The sequence below is a fragment of the Salminus brasiliensis genome, chromosome 11, assembly GCF_030463535.1.
Source record: "Salminus brasiliensis chromosome 11, fSalBra1.hap2, whole genome shotgun sequence".
NCBI lineage: Eukaryota > Metazoa > Chordata > Actinopteri > Characiformes > Bryconidae > Salminus > Salminus brasiliensis.
Window position 1 is genome coordinate 15,000,089 of NC_132888.1, and position 14,952 is coordinate 15,015,040.

Here is a 14,952-nt window from a genome sequence, read left to right on the forward strand (position 1 = left end):
TCAGTCTTATATTTTGCACAAATAAATGCCTCACTCCATTTTGATAAAAATATTACCATAAACGAGGCTAAATCCGTTCTCTCTGCTACAAAAGTCACGTAATTCACGTAATCCCAGAAAAAAACACACAGGCACACAATAACGTGCATTCATTCAGAGTCCCATAGCTCAGCCAATCAGAGGCTACGCACGAGCTAGAAGGCGGTGCTGCCTCGTCTCCTTGACAACTGTCACGTGTTGTGAGTAGCCCGCCCACTTGGCCTTAGTGTGAAGTGCCGACCAGCAGCGGCCATTAGATTAGACTGCACACAGGCGTAGGCGGCGATACTGAGCGCAGAGACCGAGACACACTTTGCTTTCTCATTGCATTCCAACGTTATTTCTCCCCAGTTCGTAAAATCCAGAGTACCTTTTGTTAACCGACACTGGTACCGGGTGTTTTTCTAGTAGAAGGGCGCTGTTATTTTAGTGCATTTTTGCGCGCGTGTTGGTCGAGCTCTTGAGCTGAACGCGAACGTCGCTCGTGCGTACGTGCGTCCACGCGCATTCCTCAGAATTGCATCGAGTTATCCGCTTATCCGTTGTGAACGTTGTATTTCATTAACCTACAAAAGCGTGGTTTAAAGAGACTCGTTTCTATTTAGATGGCAAGCTTCCCAGATTTTATCAACGAAAATGAAATAGGTGAGTTTTCATTTTATTTGGCTAATTTTGCTTTTCTGGATTGCGGGCTGCGGGCTGCGGGCTGTGGGTGTGGGTGTGGGTGGGGGAAGGGGATGGGTGACCAGATAAAAGCTCCGCTTAACAGAAGCAGTTTCGGTCTATTTGTGTGATTTCTGTAAAACACCTTGTATTTGCATTTGTTAGCTACGTTTGCCTTTGTCCGTTTTCATCTTGGGAACGTAGATAGCTACTTTACGCACTATGCGTTACTCACATTGGCGGTCGAGACACTAGATGGGCTTTAGCTAGCTACATGCTGCACACCCGTGTATTGATAAACGGCCTGTTTTAACGTTAGACCGTTACTAAATGTGAACACTGTTTTCACTCATGCTCATTTAGGATTAGCTAGCTAAATTACCGCCGCCTATTTTTAGCTAAGGCTAACGCTACGTCTTTAGCGTTAGCGCTATAGCGCCTGGGTGGGAGTGCGCCAGGATGACTCACGCGTATTTACCAACACAGGGCTGGGTAATGGTTAACTCTGATGAACGTGTCCGCTGTGTTATCTTTGTCATATTTGACCTCCGATTACGCTTCTTTTATTGATGAAATTGTACCTCGGACGTTTCCGAGATAACCGTGACGTTAAAGCTAAATGGCCAACTTTTCACCCATCCAGTTCAACCTCCCTTAAACCAGGTTAGCGCGGGACAGCCTGCGTTTACTTAAAAACAGGCCCGTCCAGCAGGAGGACTAATGGTCGTCTGTATGTCGACGGATGTCCCGGGCTAACATGAGCCCCCTCACTGAGGAACCGTGCTGTCTGAAATCAAACCCTCACAGAAAGTCAGGGTTTATCAGTTTAATCAGTTAAAACGTGGTCATTTGCCCTTTTTTTTTTTTTTTTTTGGTAAAGAAAGTGACACAAATCCGAGTTAAATTAATTAATTAATTAATTAATTAACACAGCCTGCTTCACCTATTTAGAAACTAAGTCAGGGTCTTTACATTAGCCTCTCTATTATATGATATTTCATGGTTTATCAAAAAACATATGACTGTTCAGTCATGTTGGTCATGCGTTTTTAACGTGGCAGTGAGAAGAGAGGCCAGTGAGGCTATTAATAAACCCCCTGTCCATAATCACTTCCCTGTGTGTTGTCACTGTTATTTTTGAAGAGCGACCTCGTCCTCAATGTTAACTTTTCACTGTAAGAATTTTGTTAGCTAGCTGCGTACCCCAGAAATGCCCCAGTCTCCTTTTACTGATTATTCTGATTTCTCTCTGTCTTCCAGGTAAAGCTAAGTTCATTGGAGAACTTTTAGCTCCTGTTGCTCCCTTTGACCAGAAGTCAGGACGGGAGACGTGGACTGTAGCTTTTGCGCCTGATGGTTCCTATTTCGCTTGGTCTCAAGGACATCGAATCGTGAGACTCGTACCCTGGTCAAAATGCATGACAAACTTGTGAGTACATACAACAACCTTTATTGACATGCTGACTTTTTAAATAATTTTTATTATTATTATTTAGCCCAAAAGGATTCTTTGGTAAATTGTAGGATTTGTGAAACAGGACCTCTTTCCTAACTATTACAGATTAACAAGGAGTTCTTCAGAACAAAGTATCGTAACCCAGCCAGGATACCCGTTGTCCTACACTGAATGCAAGCTCTTCGTTAGGTTCATACTTCTGTCCTCTGACAGAGTGCTCTCGGTCATGTTTTGTTTGTGTTGACAGTTTTCTGTCCTTTGTTTAGCCTTAGAATAAACTTCTGTGACTGTAGAGCTGTTGGTTATAACAGCTCATGGTCATTTTTAATAGGATTTATTTACCTCTAGTGGGTTTTTAGCTTGCTTATTTATTATTTAATACTTTTTTTTTGTTAATGTTATATATTGTGCACCAACGGTGAAGTTGTAGTAGATATGAACTGACTTCGTCCTCAGGCAGTTTTCAGACATGAGTCCTTTAGTTGCAGTTTAACACAAAGCTAACCATCAGTGAAATCTAGTAAATCTTTAACGAAGATATTACACTTTTTGTGTAATTTTCCAGCTCAAAGGAAAACAGTCGGCATCTGTGTGTTGGATGCAATAAAGGAAAAGTATTTTAAAGGGGCTGTTAAAGAAACAGTTTGATGTGTGTTGTAAAATATACAACTGCTATGCAAGCGGACAGTTTTCGGGGCTGTTTTATTGAGTGTTTGTAAGTCAGGTGAATATTATAATTTACCTGGGTTATCTGAACCATTGTCACAGCTCTCAGTCTTCTGTTAGTCAGTGTTATTGGTATTATGTAGCTTATACATGTACAGTAAACAAAATGCTTTCCAGAGCATTTTACATTTTTATTAATACGGAAAAATCACCAGAGTTACAGTAGGAAACAAATGATCTTGTTCTGGTTGATACTTTCAGCTCTCCTCCCTAGACAGAGATGGCATGCATTGTTATCTGGCCTTGAATCTTGTGGGGAGTGAATATTCTCAGTTAAAACATAAAGAAGCCACTGTTTGGTTACTGGCTGCCAAGCACACGTGGCACGTATTATCAGCTGCTTTTCTGCGGCGTATGCCCTTTCTGTGCCCAACAGTTCCTTGTGACATTCCTGAATTTTGTTCTGAGCTTGTCTTGGCAAACAAATTTTTTCCTTTGGGGTTTGTGGTGACTGAAATGCCATTTAACGCTTTCAGAAAACATGATCTTTGTCCTGTTGGCCTATGATGTGCCAATCTAGCTGATGCAACGCTCAACTTCTTTACTTTATTTAAGAAGGCTAGTCCTTTATATTTTGTAGCCCTTTGCTCTGAGGCAGCTTCACATGCAAAACATCAAATTTAGAAGACACAAACCTTTTTAAAAAGGCCAACCTTTTTGTAACCAGATTCAAGCCTGCACACTCATGCACAGATTAGTGAGCTGTGTTGCTGTTTTGCTTTAAACCAAACTTTGTTGGCAAATTTGGCTTAAATGCAAGGAAGACTGTCAAAACAACAATTATTTTTTCCTTCTTGTGCAGCCATTAAATTACCATAGTTGATCAAGCACAGACTTGCTCTTCATGACGAACTGTAAACATCTGTTTCTCTTTCTTCTCTCTCAGCTCTATAAGGAAGGAGGAACGGATAAATGGAGCTGGGCCGAGGCGTTTATCTCGGCAGGGCAGCGAGGGTGCTCTGGTGCCCGGCGAGCCCAGGGAGCACACCATTGACTGCGGTGACATCGTGTGGGGTCTTGCTTTTGGCTCCTCCGTCCCAGAGAAGCAGAGTCGATGTGTGAACATTGAGTGGCACCGCTTCAAATTTGGCCAGGACCAACTGCTGCTGGCCACAGGCCTCAATAATGGGCGCATCAAAATCTGGGATGCGTACACAGGTGAGGGTTTCCTGTACAATATGACTAGTAGGGCTTAAACTTTGTAAGCTTTGAACAGTTTTGAGTTTTAAGGAGCAAAAAGTTCTGAGTAACCAATAGTACTGGCCAAGATCATTTTAGCAACAAGGTTTAGGTTTTCTCTCTTTGTAATCCAATTGTTGGAGCAAAAAGTGGAAAGCAGAAGCTCAAACAAAATTCTAAATAATATAAATATTATAAAGTTGACGCTTCCAAGAATGCAGTACATGGTGGCTGTCAGTTTAGCACTCTATAAAGGGATTTCTCCTCCTAGGAGACGGAACATGTCTGAAGCTCTTTCTCTTCCCAATCTAACGTCCTATAAATTTCTCTACGTTCCATGTAACATTAAAAAAGTTTCTGCACCCAATCACCATCTCGTCCTCTCCCTTTAACTCATGCCTGGCCTTGTAGTCCAAAGACTACCTACTAAAGTCATGCATTCTCCTTCCATATTGTAATCATATGCTGATGGTGAGATCCAAACTCACAAAAGACTAGCATGTTAGCAAGAAACTATAAAATCCACAATGAGTATCGTCCGAAAAGATAAGCAAACTGATCATCAGTCTCGTAACCAGTGAGCAATGAGGGCGTTCTAGCTTCGTTTTTCCTCACCAACAGAGCAAAACTAAAATAATAGCTGTTTCTTCTTCTTTCTGCCCAACACAAAACTTAACTTTAAAGACGCCTGCATCGTTTAACAGATGTGGTAAGGTTATTGCCATCCCTCCACCCGCTCCTCTGGGTTATGTAATGTGTTTACGCGATGGGTTCTAGCATGTCTTTTTTTTTATTTTTTTTATTTTTTAAGGGTTTGGCGTCTCTTTCCCTTTTTATTTTTTTTATTTTATTTTTTTTAGATCTTTTGGCACGCCTCATTGGTGTTTGCCTTGAACCCTCGGCTGCATGTTGTGTTTTGATGAATCTGTTCAGGAGTTTTTAGCACATCAAGAGCATATCATTTTATCTCCCTCAGCAGCACATGAACAGTTGCAGTCTTTCTGTTGCTGACTTGCCAAAACGAAAATGTGTTTTTTATAGCAGTTTGTTCCTTCAGCAACGTAGCCATGTTCTTCTGTTAGATAAGTTATTTCTCAGTTAGTCCTTCATGAATGCCTTTTTAGAACCTTATTTTTCTTCCTGCGTTCCTTACTTTAAATGATCCATGGTGTTTTTCTTTTTCTTCACGAATCACCAAAAGCCAGTGTTGACCGTAGAACCAGTTTTATGTGTGCTGAAGAAGGGAGTTGCCCCCGCCTCAATATTTATGACCTGTCAGCTCTGCGCTTTGCTCATTGGTTGGGAGAGTGTTTTTAAGGGGTAGGTCCCAAAACTGCACTGCTATTGGCTGGCCACAGCTAAGTTACAGCGTTAGTACTTGCTGTAACTGGAGCAATGTGACTCCGCTTAGAGATAAGTGAAGAGCCCCTTTATACAGACTAACTCTGGGGTTCCTCATTCCTCTCTCAAGGTTTGCCTGGTTTTGATGCACATTGTACAGATCGTGCAGCATTCAGTTGAAGGCAAGTGAAACTTGCTTGAAGGGAGAAAGCTCTGTGTTTTACGCTTGTCAGGAAGTGAATAAGCAGTTACCTAATCCCAAGCTAAATTGTAGGGTTTTAATGTGAATTAGCTTGACAGATTGCAGTCATTGTGTTTTTCACATCCCTTGAGGTTATTTAGTTCTGTACTTTGAAAAAAAGGCTTAGTCGTGTAAGTACACCCATTCTCCTGCTAATGACAGCTGACTCTGGGAGGTCAGCTCCTGCAGTACTGTAACTCCTTTCACTGTTCTATTGTTTCCTGATTTGAAAAGGTTCTCTTCAAAACCAGTGCTTTTCAGTCATTGTGTTGGCCTGATTGTGGCTCAGAGATCAACCAGCACCATTCAAGTCCTGTACTTTACTTTAGGCTTTACCTGCTGTAGTTATAATTGATTGATGTGGACTTTATACAGTAAATACGGTGCTTGACCAGCCAGCCGCTTGGCAAAAGTTAAATTTGGCATCTCTCCAATAACACATTCTAATGGGCATTTGCTTTCATTGTGTCCAGGAAAACTTTTGCTGAACCTGATGGATCACACTGACATTGTACGAGATCTTACGTTTGCACCAGATGGCAGTCTGGTGCTGGTCTCTGCTTCCAGAGACAAGACACTTCGTGTTTGGGACCTCAAGGACGATGGTGAGTGAAAACAACCTAATAATCCAAAATGATTTGTTCCAGGCTGTATTCCTGGGAGAGCACAGAATTTTCCAGCCTTGACATTTGGCAAGGAAGTTGCTGCCATTTCCTGGCAGGATAGTCCATTTTAGGTTTCCATTTGTCTAGGTCTGATCCTGCAGAATTACGAACACGAACACTGTGCAGCTGCCCATGTTACGAAGTAAACTGGAATGTGTTACATTTTACTTTCCCTGAAAGGCCCCAGAGCTCCCCCTCAGTCGGCAGCACGAGTCTCCATATTTCATACAGAGTGAAGAAGTAGTTCAGAAGTTCTTTTTGTTTCCTGCAGTTTTCTGCAAAAGAGCCAGACTGGTTTAGGCCAACTGAATAGGTCTAATTCAGAATGGGCACCACGAGACACACAGCACATATTAGGAATGTTCTCCGTTTAAGTGTATTAAACTGTTGTTTTTTTCTCAAGGCGATCAAATCTGCTTGTATTGAAAGTTGAAGTAACTGGTAAATGTCCCAGCTACATGTACAGTTTAAAAGAACACTGGAAATTTGGAAAGGAGGGGAAAAAAGGCTGGGTTCTTTGTCTTTCTCATTAGGTGCTTGTAATTTGCTTTAATGTAATCTAGAAGGTATCTGCACACACATGCCTCTATCAAAGGAACAACTAAATCTTAAATGCAAATCATGCCAACAAGGAATGGCAATTGACTGTTCCGTTTTTTGCCTTTTGCAGGTAACATGGTGAAAGTGCTGCGGGGCCACCAGAACTGGGTCTACTGTAGCGCCTTCTCTCCAGATTCCTCAGTGCTGTGCTCTGTGGGTGCTGGCAAATCGGTATGTACTCTTGTAGTTGCATCAGTTTCAGACTTGTATGAGCTGCTTGTGTTATTGCCTGTGACTAGTTTCTCCAATGACCAATCAATGAGATTATAAGTTGAATCTTCATCTGAACATATCATAATGCTCGGTGTCATGATCTGCTTCTACAACCCTGCCTGTAGTTTTGGTGCTTTTTCTTTTTGTTTTGTTCAAATAGTTGCGTGATTGACAATGTGCATGTGAAGTACTAAAATTGAGAAGTGCCATGGCTTTGTAGTGGGATCAGATTCCCTCTTCTTAAACCCCATCCCTACTGTTCATTGGCATCACAAAGTCACTTTATCCATGGCGAGATCTGCAGAGACTACTTGTTTCTACAAAGCTAAATGGAATGCATAAGTCACACAGTTTTTCTTTAAAAAGCGGTCATTCTTTTCCCATCAGTTATCGAAGTGCAAGAGAAATAAGATGGTTCACACCAACATTTGTCCGCATCAGTGGAACAAGCCCTTAAGGCGTTCGTTGTCTTTGCAGGGAAGCCAATGAAACAAAATTATTGTAAACGATCAGTTATATTAACTAAGCATCTTAGTAAATACAGTTTTGTTCACCCTCTAATTATGAAAACATGGCAAATCTGTGTGGCATTCTGTCAATGTATTGTTATATAACACACTTTGAGACCGTGTGACCAAAAAAGAAAGGAAATAGTAAGCACTGCTGGTCTCAACAACTCATAGTTTTGGCCTTTTGAGCGCTAGGTAGCTCTCGTTCCGCCGAGCAGACTACAGTCGTTGTACTGTGCGGTTGTGTGTGTCCATAAGTGTCTTGCTTTCCCTGTCCCAGGTGGAGGCAGAACTCTGTGTGTGAGTGGTATTGAGGGGAAGTGCCGCGCTGACATAGAGCAGCCGGTGCGGAGTACGCGGGGCACGGCTGCCATCGCGGCCCCTGCTGGACGCTCATGTGCCCGTGCCCGCGCCACAGGGGCTTCCATGCTCCTGTCCGCAGGGGCTTCCTGTACGTAGGTGCTGCTCCATGTCTGTCTACCTCTGCTGTTGCAGTTCATACTTCTTTATTGTAATTCAGTACATCTCTTGAGCAGAAAATTTGGCTTATATGGCAAGGGCAAAAAACCCTCCTCCTCTCCCTTCCTCTCCACTTCCTCCTGCCCTTGTCTTTCATCTGTATTTTAGTAGCACTTCCATCACCTACACATCTCTCCCTCCTTTTTAATTCCTCCCCTCTCAGTTCGAGCAAAATCCCATCTGTCCTACTGTGTATTGTAGAAATCAGGTAGTAAAGCACAGGTCCTCATTAAGAGTCACTCATTAGTGCCCTAGCTTACAGGGCCCATGGGTTCATGGGCTGTGGCTGTCTGCTGCTGGTGTGCTCTCTCTGGGGAAGCAGAGTTCAAACTTTTTTGTTTTTTGTAATAATGGAGTTAGCAGCATAGGGCTTAAGGCATTGTCGGCATCTGTGGAGAATGAAAGGGCTCTTTGTGCCTCGTCAGACTGTCTGCATTTCGATAATGTCTGTCTTTGTCAGAAAAATGGAGGACATTAACTTCTGGGGGGGGGGCGTTAGATGACGTAAGATTGGTTCCCAGTTGCCTCAGAAATGGTCAAAGGGCAGCTGTTGCTCAGTGCCTGACCAAAAGCTGTTTTCCATGCTGCTGGTATAAAGGTGGCAGCATTCAACTGGATTTGAGTTAAACAATGGTTGAAGCATGAATAGCCCAAAGTCTCATTCTCTCCCTCTAATGACTTTTAGCTGTTGTCCTCAGCTTACCCAAACTGCAAGCAGCAGATGTAGAAGTGCTAGAGACTTCACTGCTACATCCTCATGTGCCTGGTGCCGTTAATTCCTCGGCAGCCAGATAGACCATGCAGCAAAACATTACAGTGTTGCTTCTTCCATCTGCAGACAGTTTCTTCCTAAATTGAAATGCAGGCTTAAATCTAGGACACTGAAGCCCTTTCATCTCCTAGTGCTGTGTAACAAGGAGTGGAAATGTTAGTCTGTTTAAGCACTGTTGCAGTAGCCGTACCAACCTCACTAACTCAATACTATCTCTGTTGTAGTTTGGGAACTAGCCATTGTAATGGAAATACAGTTTTGCTCAAGTACAATTTCTGTATAGCTAAAGCCCAAACAAAAACGGAGGAATCGATCACACTGCTGAGAAAAAAAAAGAAAGAAAATGTGGTTATTGGTTACAAAAGACATTCCATTTTGTCAAATCTATGTTGTGCTGGAGCAAAACGAGCTGTAGAAAATCACATGGCAGATTTTGAGTTAAAGAGTGTTTGTAGTTATCACAATGCTGTTTTTTGTGTTTGCCAAAGGCGTCAACCTTTTGGCCATCAAATGTTTTCTTCTCTTGCAGTCTGTCTCTCCTCGTAGGCCTCCGCCGGCGCGGTGCGAGCCTATAGTAAACTCAAGTGAACTAAAACTCTGAAAGGGGATACCAGTGGAGTAACATTATGTTACCTTAAGTTACTACATTTATATATATTTTTATATGTATTTCTTTAAACTTTTTTTTATAGTTATCATTGAAACTTTGTTTTTGTAAGGCATTTAGTAGTGTATAATATACATATGTTTGTTGTAATTTGGAAAATGTATATTCAAGTTCAGTAACTGTACTGTTAGTATTTTAGTTCAGTTAAAGATAAAAGTAGAAATATTTATATTGATATATGATAAAGATGAATGTTCTAGCAGTTAGAAAACAAAGTGATCATTGTCCATTGACTTTTGTAACAGTGCCTTGCTGTTTAAATGGCATGTGCAAGTTTTTCCTTTTGTTTGCTGTACGGCTTAATGCTAAAATGACACTGAGCATATATTGATCTTGTCTTAATTTGACTTTAATTGTCTCTGGATTGTCTGGGTTTTGAAAATACTGTGCTCTGTGGGGTTTGGCTGTTGGGCTATAATCTATGTGTTTTACATTACAGGTCTTTCTGTGGAACATGGATAAGTACACCATGATCCGTAAGCTGGAGGGCCACCATAACGACGTGGTGTCCTGCGAGTTTTCTCCTGATGGAGCCCTGCTGGCCACAGCCTCTTACGACACTCGTGTCATAGTGTGGGACCCGCATGTGGGCACTGTATTACTGCAGTTGGGGTAATCTATATTTGAATGACACATTTTTGCGCATAATTGACCTCAATGTTTCGATTAAAATTAAACCCCATGAAAACAATTAAAGATTATAGTATAAGGATCACAGTATGATCATTAAATGTTGCTTTTATTTTTTCATTATTTGGTGTGGTGGCTTTTTTGCTTTTTTTGTGTGTATTTTTCCCTAACTTCACTATTATCTTTATCCTACAGGCATCTCTTCCCTCCTCCCTCACCCATATTTGCAGGGGGAGCAAATGACCGCTGGGTTCGCTCTGTAGCCTTCTGTCATGATGGCCGTCATATTGCCAGTATCACTGATGACCGGTAAGCGAGCATGGTCTAACTGCATAACTACACTGACACTTCAGGCTAAGCAGAAAGATCATTTCACATACATATTAGAATCGTGTGTGTGTGTGTTTGTGTTTGTTGCTGGGCCTCACTCCTGGGAGAGATCACATGCTCTTCACATGACTGCCATTAATCAGTGAGAGGCGCCCATATTCTCCACCTCAGCCTTTTGATTGGTTGGTTGCAGAGGAGCAGTGGGTGTGGCTCAAATTTGGCTGAGGGAAAGAGGGCAGTCATTTTCTTCTTTGTTTAAATATGCAAAGTCACAACGTGCTGGGCAATGACCTTGAGATAGACACACTAATATGATCTTTAATACACAGACAGCAAACAAACCTTAACAGTTCAAGACCATATTAATATCATCAGGACATGACTCTTCTTGTATAGAATGTTATATAGCTGTAACTTGCTGAAGAGGTTTAAGATGCAAGTTTTGATCAGTGTGTCTATGTTCTCTTTTGTTCAGGTTGGTGAGATTCTGGAGTATAGATGAAAAGTCTCCTCAGGCCATTGCATCCCTTACTAATGGCCTCTGCTGTGCCTTCTCTACAGATGGAAGCGTTTTAGCTGCTGGGTGAGTTTAAGATGGTTCTCTTTTCTTTTCTTTTTTTTTTTTTTCTAGAGAAGTCTTTAGTTGCTCTGTAAGCATTTGTCTTTCCTTCCCTTTTCAGAAGATTTAGAAATCAGTTTGTCAGTTGTTTTAATAGATTAGAAGTTGTTTACTTTATCATTTTTATTGAATATTTTTTTTACTTTGTCATGTGTAGCTACTGTTAAACGCATCACCTTGAAGCAAAAACAATAATGGTCAGACTGGTTCTATAGCTTCTGTACAGTATGTCCAGCCATGTTTCTGATTTTTATTTATTTTTATCTTTTTTTGGTGGCTGCAAGCACTTTTCAGAATCCAGTGTGAGAGTGCCTCACCACTATCTAGATGTCTGTTTTCATATTAAAGTTCAGTCTAATTTCAAACACAATATGCCCTAATTTAGTTTAACTCTGTTTTTCATTTACCAGTATGATGCATTTCTCTATTGCATAGTTCTAAAAGCGTTTATGTATACATGCTAGCCTTTTAACAAAATCTCTCTTTCCCCCTAGTTCACGTGATGGCAGTGTTCATTTCTGGGCAAGTCCACGCAGCATTTCCAGCCTGCAACATCTGTGTCGCATGGCACTGCGAAGAGTCCTGACCACGGAGCAGGTCTACACGCTGACCATCCCTCAGTGCATGCAGGATTACTTGGCCTACAAAAGCCTGTAGTCCAGTAAGCACAAAAACTGCACGTTAACAAACCAATGAGACTTTATTTGTAAGAAAAAAAGAAAAGAAAAAACAGGACAAAAGTAAAAAATGAACAAAAAAAGAGAGGAAAAAAATGTCAATGTTCAAAGACCTCATGCTGTGCTTAATGAGGTTACATTTGTATTTATTTTTTTTAATTTCTGATTGCAAATTTACCTCTCAGTACACTTTTTCTTTTTTCTCCTCCCTCTCCTCCCCCCTTTTGGAAAGTGATTGCTGCACCCTCACCCATATCAGGCAGTGGCCTTTAGACAGCATTATCATCAGCGTCACTTGAACTTTTTCTTCCTGTCTTGCTGTCTCTTCTTTTCCCGGCACAACCTCAACTTGTACAAAACCTTTTAATGCAAGTTTGACAACTGTCAAAGAATCTCCTCTGCGTGAGCTGAAGTGGTGCTTTCTCTTAAGTGTATTAGAGAGAAGTGACCTCCATCAGTATTGTGAGTGAGGTAGAGGAGGAAGCCGCTCATCCTAAGTGCCAAGGCTTGACTTCTTGCAAGTGAAGAGTAAAAAGAGTGAATGCTCTTTGTGTAGGGTGCGGTTTTTAGTGTGTTTGGTGTCTAGTTGAGGAGTGCATTTAGTAGTAGATCAGACAGTGCCTCCCCTCTGTGTGCCTCTGTTGTAGGAATAAAGAGAAATTCCCAGTGCTGTATGCTTTATATCCACACTCAGATGCTGCCTCAGTAACAACAGCCTTCTATTCATCTCGACAGAACCTGAGAGAAATGCAGTAACTCATGGGATTATTATTATTTTTATTATTACCCCCCCCTTCCTCAAAATTGTATATTTTTACATGTACAGAAATTTGTAAAGAAATGTCGTTATGTGCATTTGTTTATTTGTGTGTATATATAAATACCTAAAATCTACTTTTTTCCTTATCCCTCCATCTTTTCTCCGGAGTCTAAGACTGAATGCTGCTTGTATTGCTTCGTGCATAGATTCCTCTTGTGCTGTGAGACTTTCTAGCTGAATGACATGAACGTCATGCGCTCAGAAGAAGGCTCTGAGCTAGGTAGCTATGAAGGTATGGGTTATTAACAAGAAAAAATGTGAATGTTCTCACTCCTTCATGCAGCCTGAAGCTTCTGTAAAGCTCCTGCCTGTCTGTATTTATTTTGTATGTATATGTACAGTGACTTAACCGAGAAACCGAACGCTTGGATTTATTCCTCTGTTAAGCTTGTCCTATCTGGACAGGGCCAGCATGGTGTTTATGGAGATGGTTGTCATGTCTCATCTACCTCCTAGATACGCTTGGGTAACATTGAGTCACACGGAGGCCCAAAGCTTATTTGCTGTATGATTGGAACGTCTGTTTACTGTGCTGTTGTTGGTTGATCTGTTTAATTCAGGCCATTCTAGCTGATGCAGGTAGAGAGTAATGGGACTTTGGGGTCGCGATGTATGTGTGTGGAATGGTTGCGGTTAGTGTGAGGAACAGTCCACCCTTTTTCTGTTCTCCTCTGTCCTGCTTATCTATGTGCAGTTAAACAATCCTGGCAATAAATTGCATACATTTGTAAAAATTATAGCTGATGCCAAAGATCTTGGTTCCTTTATCATATTTGGCACTCAGTTTTGAGTTTTGTTTTTTTTTTGTTTTTTTTTTCCCATCCTTCCTTTACCCTTATCTGTATCTGGCTGAAACTTGAAAATCTTATGCATATGTCTTACAGCTGTTTTCCACATGTAAAGGAATGCTAAATACGAATAGGCCTTCTGTTTTCCAAGCAAGTTTCTTGTTCTGTGTACCAAGGAGGAAGGCATTCAAACTCCACAGTGCACTCTCAAAACTTTAGCACTGTCCGCTGCTATGGCATGAGCTAGTGGGCTTCAGTTTTTTTGTTGTTTTTTTCCCCAAAAGCAAAATGTTCAACTTATCCTCATTCCTCCTTCGCAAATACATTTCTGCGTAATGCTGTACACAATAGTAGCAACCGAAGTAGTCAAAAGAATGTACTTTTCTGTTTGTGTTTTGTAGTTGAAATAAAGGCTTCTTTCAAATGAAATGGCTTCAGAGTATGACCTAGCAGTGTGTTGGTAGCTCACTCTAAGCAGTGGGACCCTGACCCGGTCTCTGGCTATGTACACAACCAGCCCTGTGAGATTTGGCAGCTGTGGTGGGTTTCCAAGGGGAGGGGTGTGCTTCAGAAGCCCAAACAGAAGAAGAAAAAACTGCAGTTCTGAGAGCTGCTGGCTGTACAGTTGAAGTGCTACAGGTGCTGGAAGAGTTTTCTAGCTGCCAAGTGATCTTTCGAGTGGAAATTTACCCAGCAGCTTGAGTGTGTTGTTCACACCGGGTTCAAAAGGCATGATGTCTCGGCTGCTAGTTTATTATTGACTGAGCTGTTAATGCCGTCAAGTTAAATATTAAGGCCTGCAGATGATGCGAAGAAGGAAGTTTCTAGAGTGTAGATACAGAGAGCAGAAGGAGTTTTTTTTTATTTATTTATTTTCCATAATATAATAATTAGCTGATCTAGGATGGGATCTCCGAGCCCAAAGAACATAACCCTGTAATAGAGCATTGATGTGCTGCTTCACACTGTGGGGCTAGAAGTGCAATCAGTGAAAGAGGTCAGAGATCACTTTGTGAGAAACAGAATGAGCAGATCATTTAAAAGCAAAGTCTACAATCTGATAATTTAAGAAGGCAATATCATGGGACACTGAATCCTCTCTTGTTGGGGGGGGCGGGGGGGGGGTTGTATGTAAGCTTTGAGAAGGTTAAAATGCGTTACTCAGTTAATCACTCTTCAGTCAATATATGGAGGCATCAATATTTTGTATTTGGAGTGGACAAGGTTTGTTACAATCAGTAAGAGCTATTTTGGTAGATTTAAAAAAAGGACCCCAAAAGAAAAGTATATAGAGAATTTAAGAATCATAATCCAAGAACTGGTGTTTTGTTTATTCATTTTATTTTATTATTATTATTATTTTTAGTATTTAGTTTCCCAACAGTTGTGAAGTATAATTTACTTTTACACCAGGGTCATAAATAGAACCTCATTGACTAAGTAAAACTTAGCAAGCTAGCCAACGACTGCCACTACGACCCCATTTACACCTGGTCAC

General features: G+C 41.3%; 1 protein-coding gene across 1 annotated transcript; it reads left to right on the plus strand.

The window, feature by feature from the left end:
* Positions 1 to 279: 279 nt before the first annotated feature.
* Positions 280 to 13,883, plus strand: wsb1 (WD repeat and SOCS box containing 1). Its single transcript, XM_072691913.1, has 9 exons — positions 280 to 684; positions 1,963 to 2,131; positions 3,771 to 4,042; positions 6,119 to 6,250; positions 6,981 to 7,081; positions 10,030 to 10,202; positions 10,416 to 10,529; positions 11,026 to 11,133; positions 11,664 to 13,883. The coding sequence occupies exons 1-9, from the start codon at positions 645 to 647 to the stop codon at positions 11,824 to 11,826; spliced, it is 1,272 nt and encodes a 423-aa protein (XP_072548014.1). The 5' UTR covers positions 280 to 644; the 3' UTR covers positions 11,827 to 13,883.
* Positions 13,884 to 14,952: the final 1,069 nt, after the last annotated feature.

Coding starts and splice junctions, on each gene's coding strand:
- wsb1 (XM_072691913.1), top strand. CDS start 645: ATGGCAAGCTTCCCAGATTTTATCAACGAAAATGAAATAG. Junction 2,132..3,770: donor TCAAAATGCATGACAAACTT/GTGAGTACATAC, acceptor CTTCTCTCTCAG/CTCTATAAGGAAGGAGGAAC. Junction 11,134..11,663: donor GGAAGCGTTTTAGCTGCTGG/GTGAGTTTAAGA, acceptor CTTTCCCCCTAG/TTCACGTGATGGCAGTGTTC.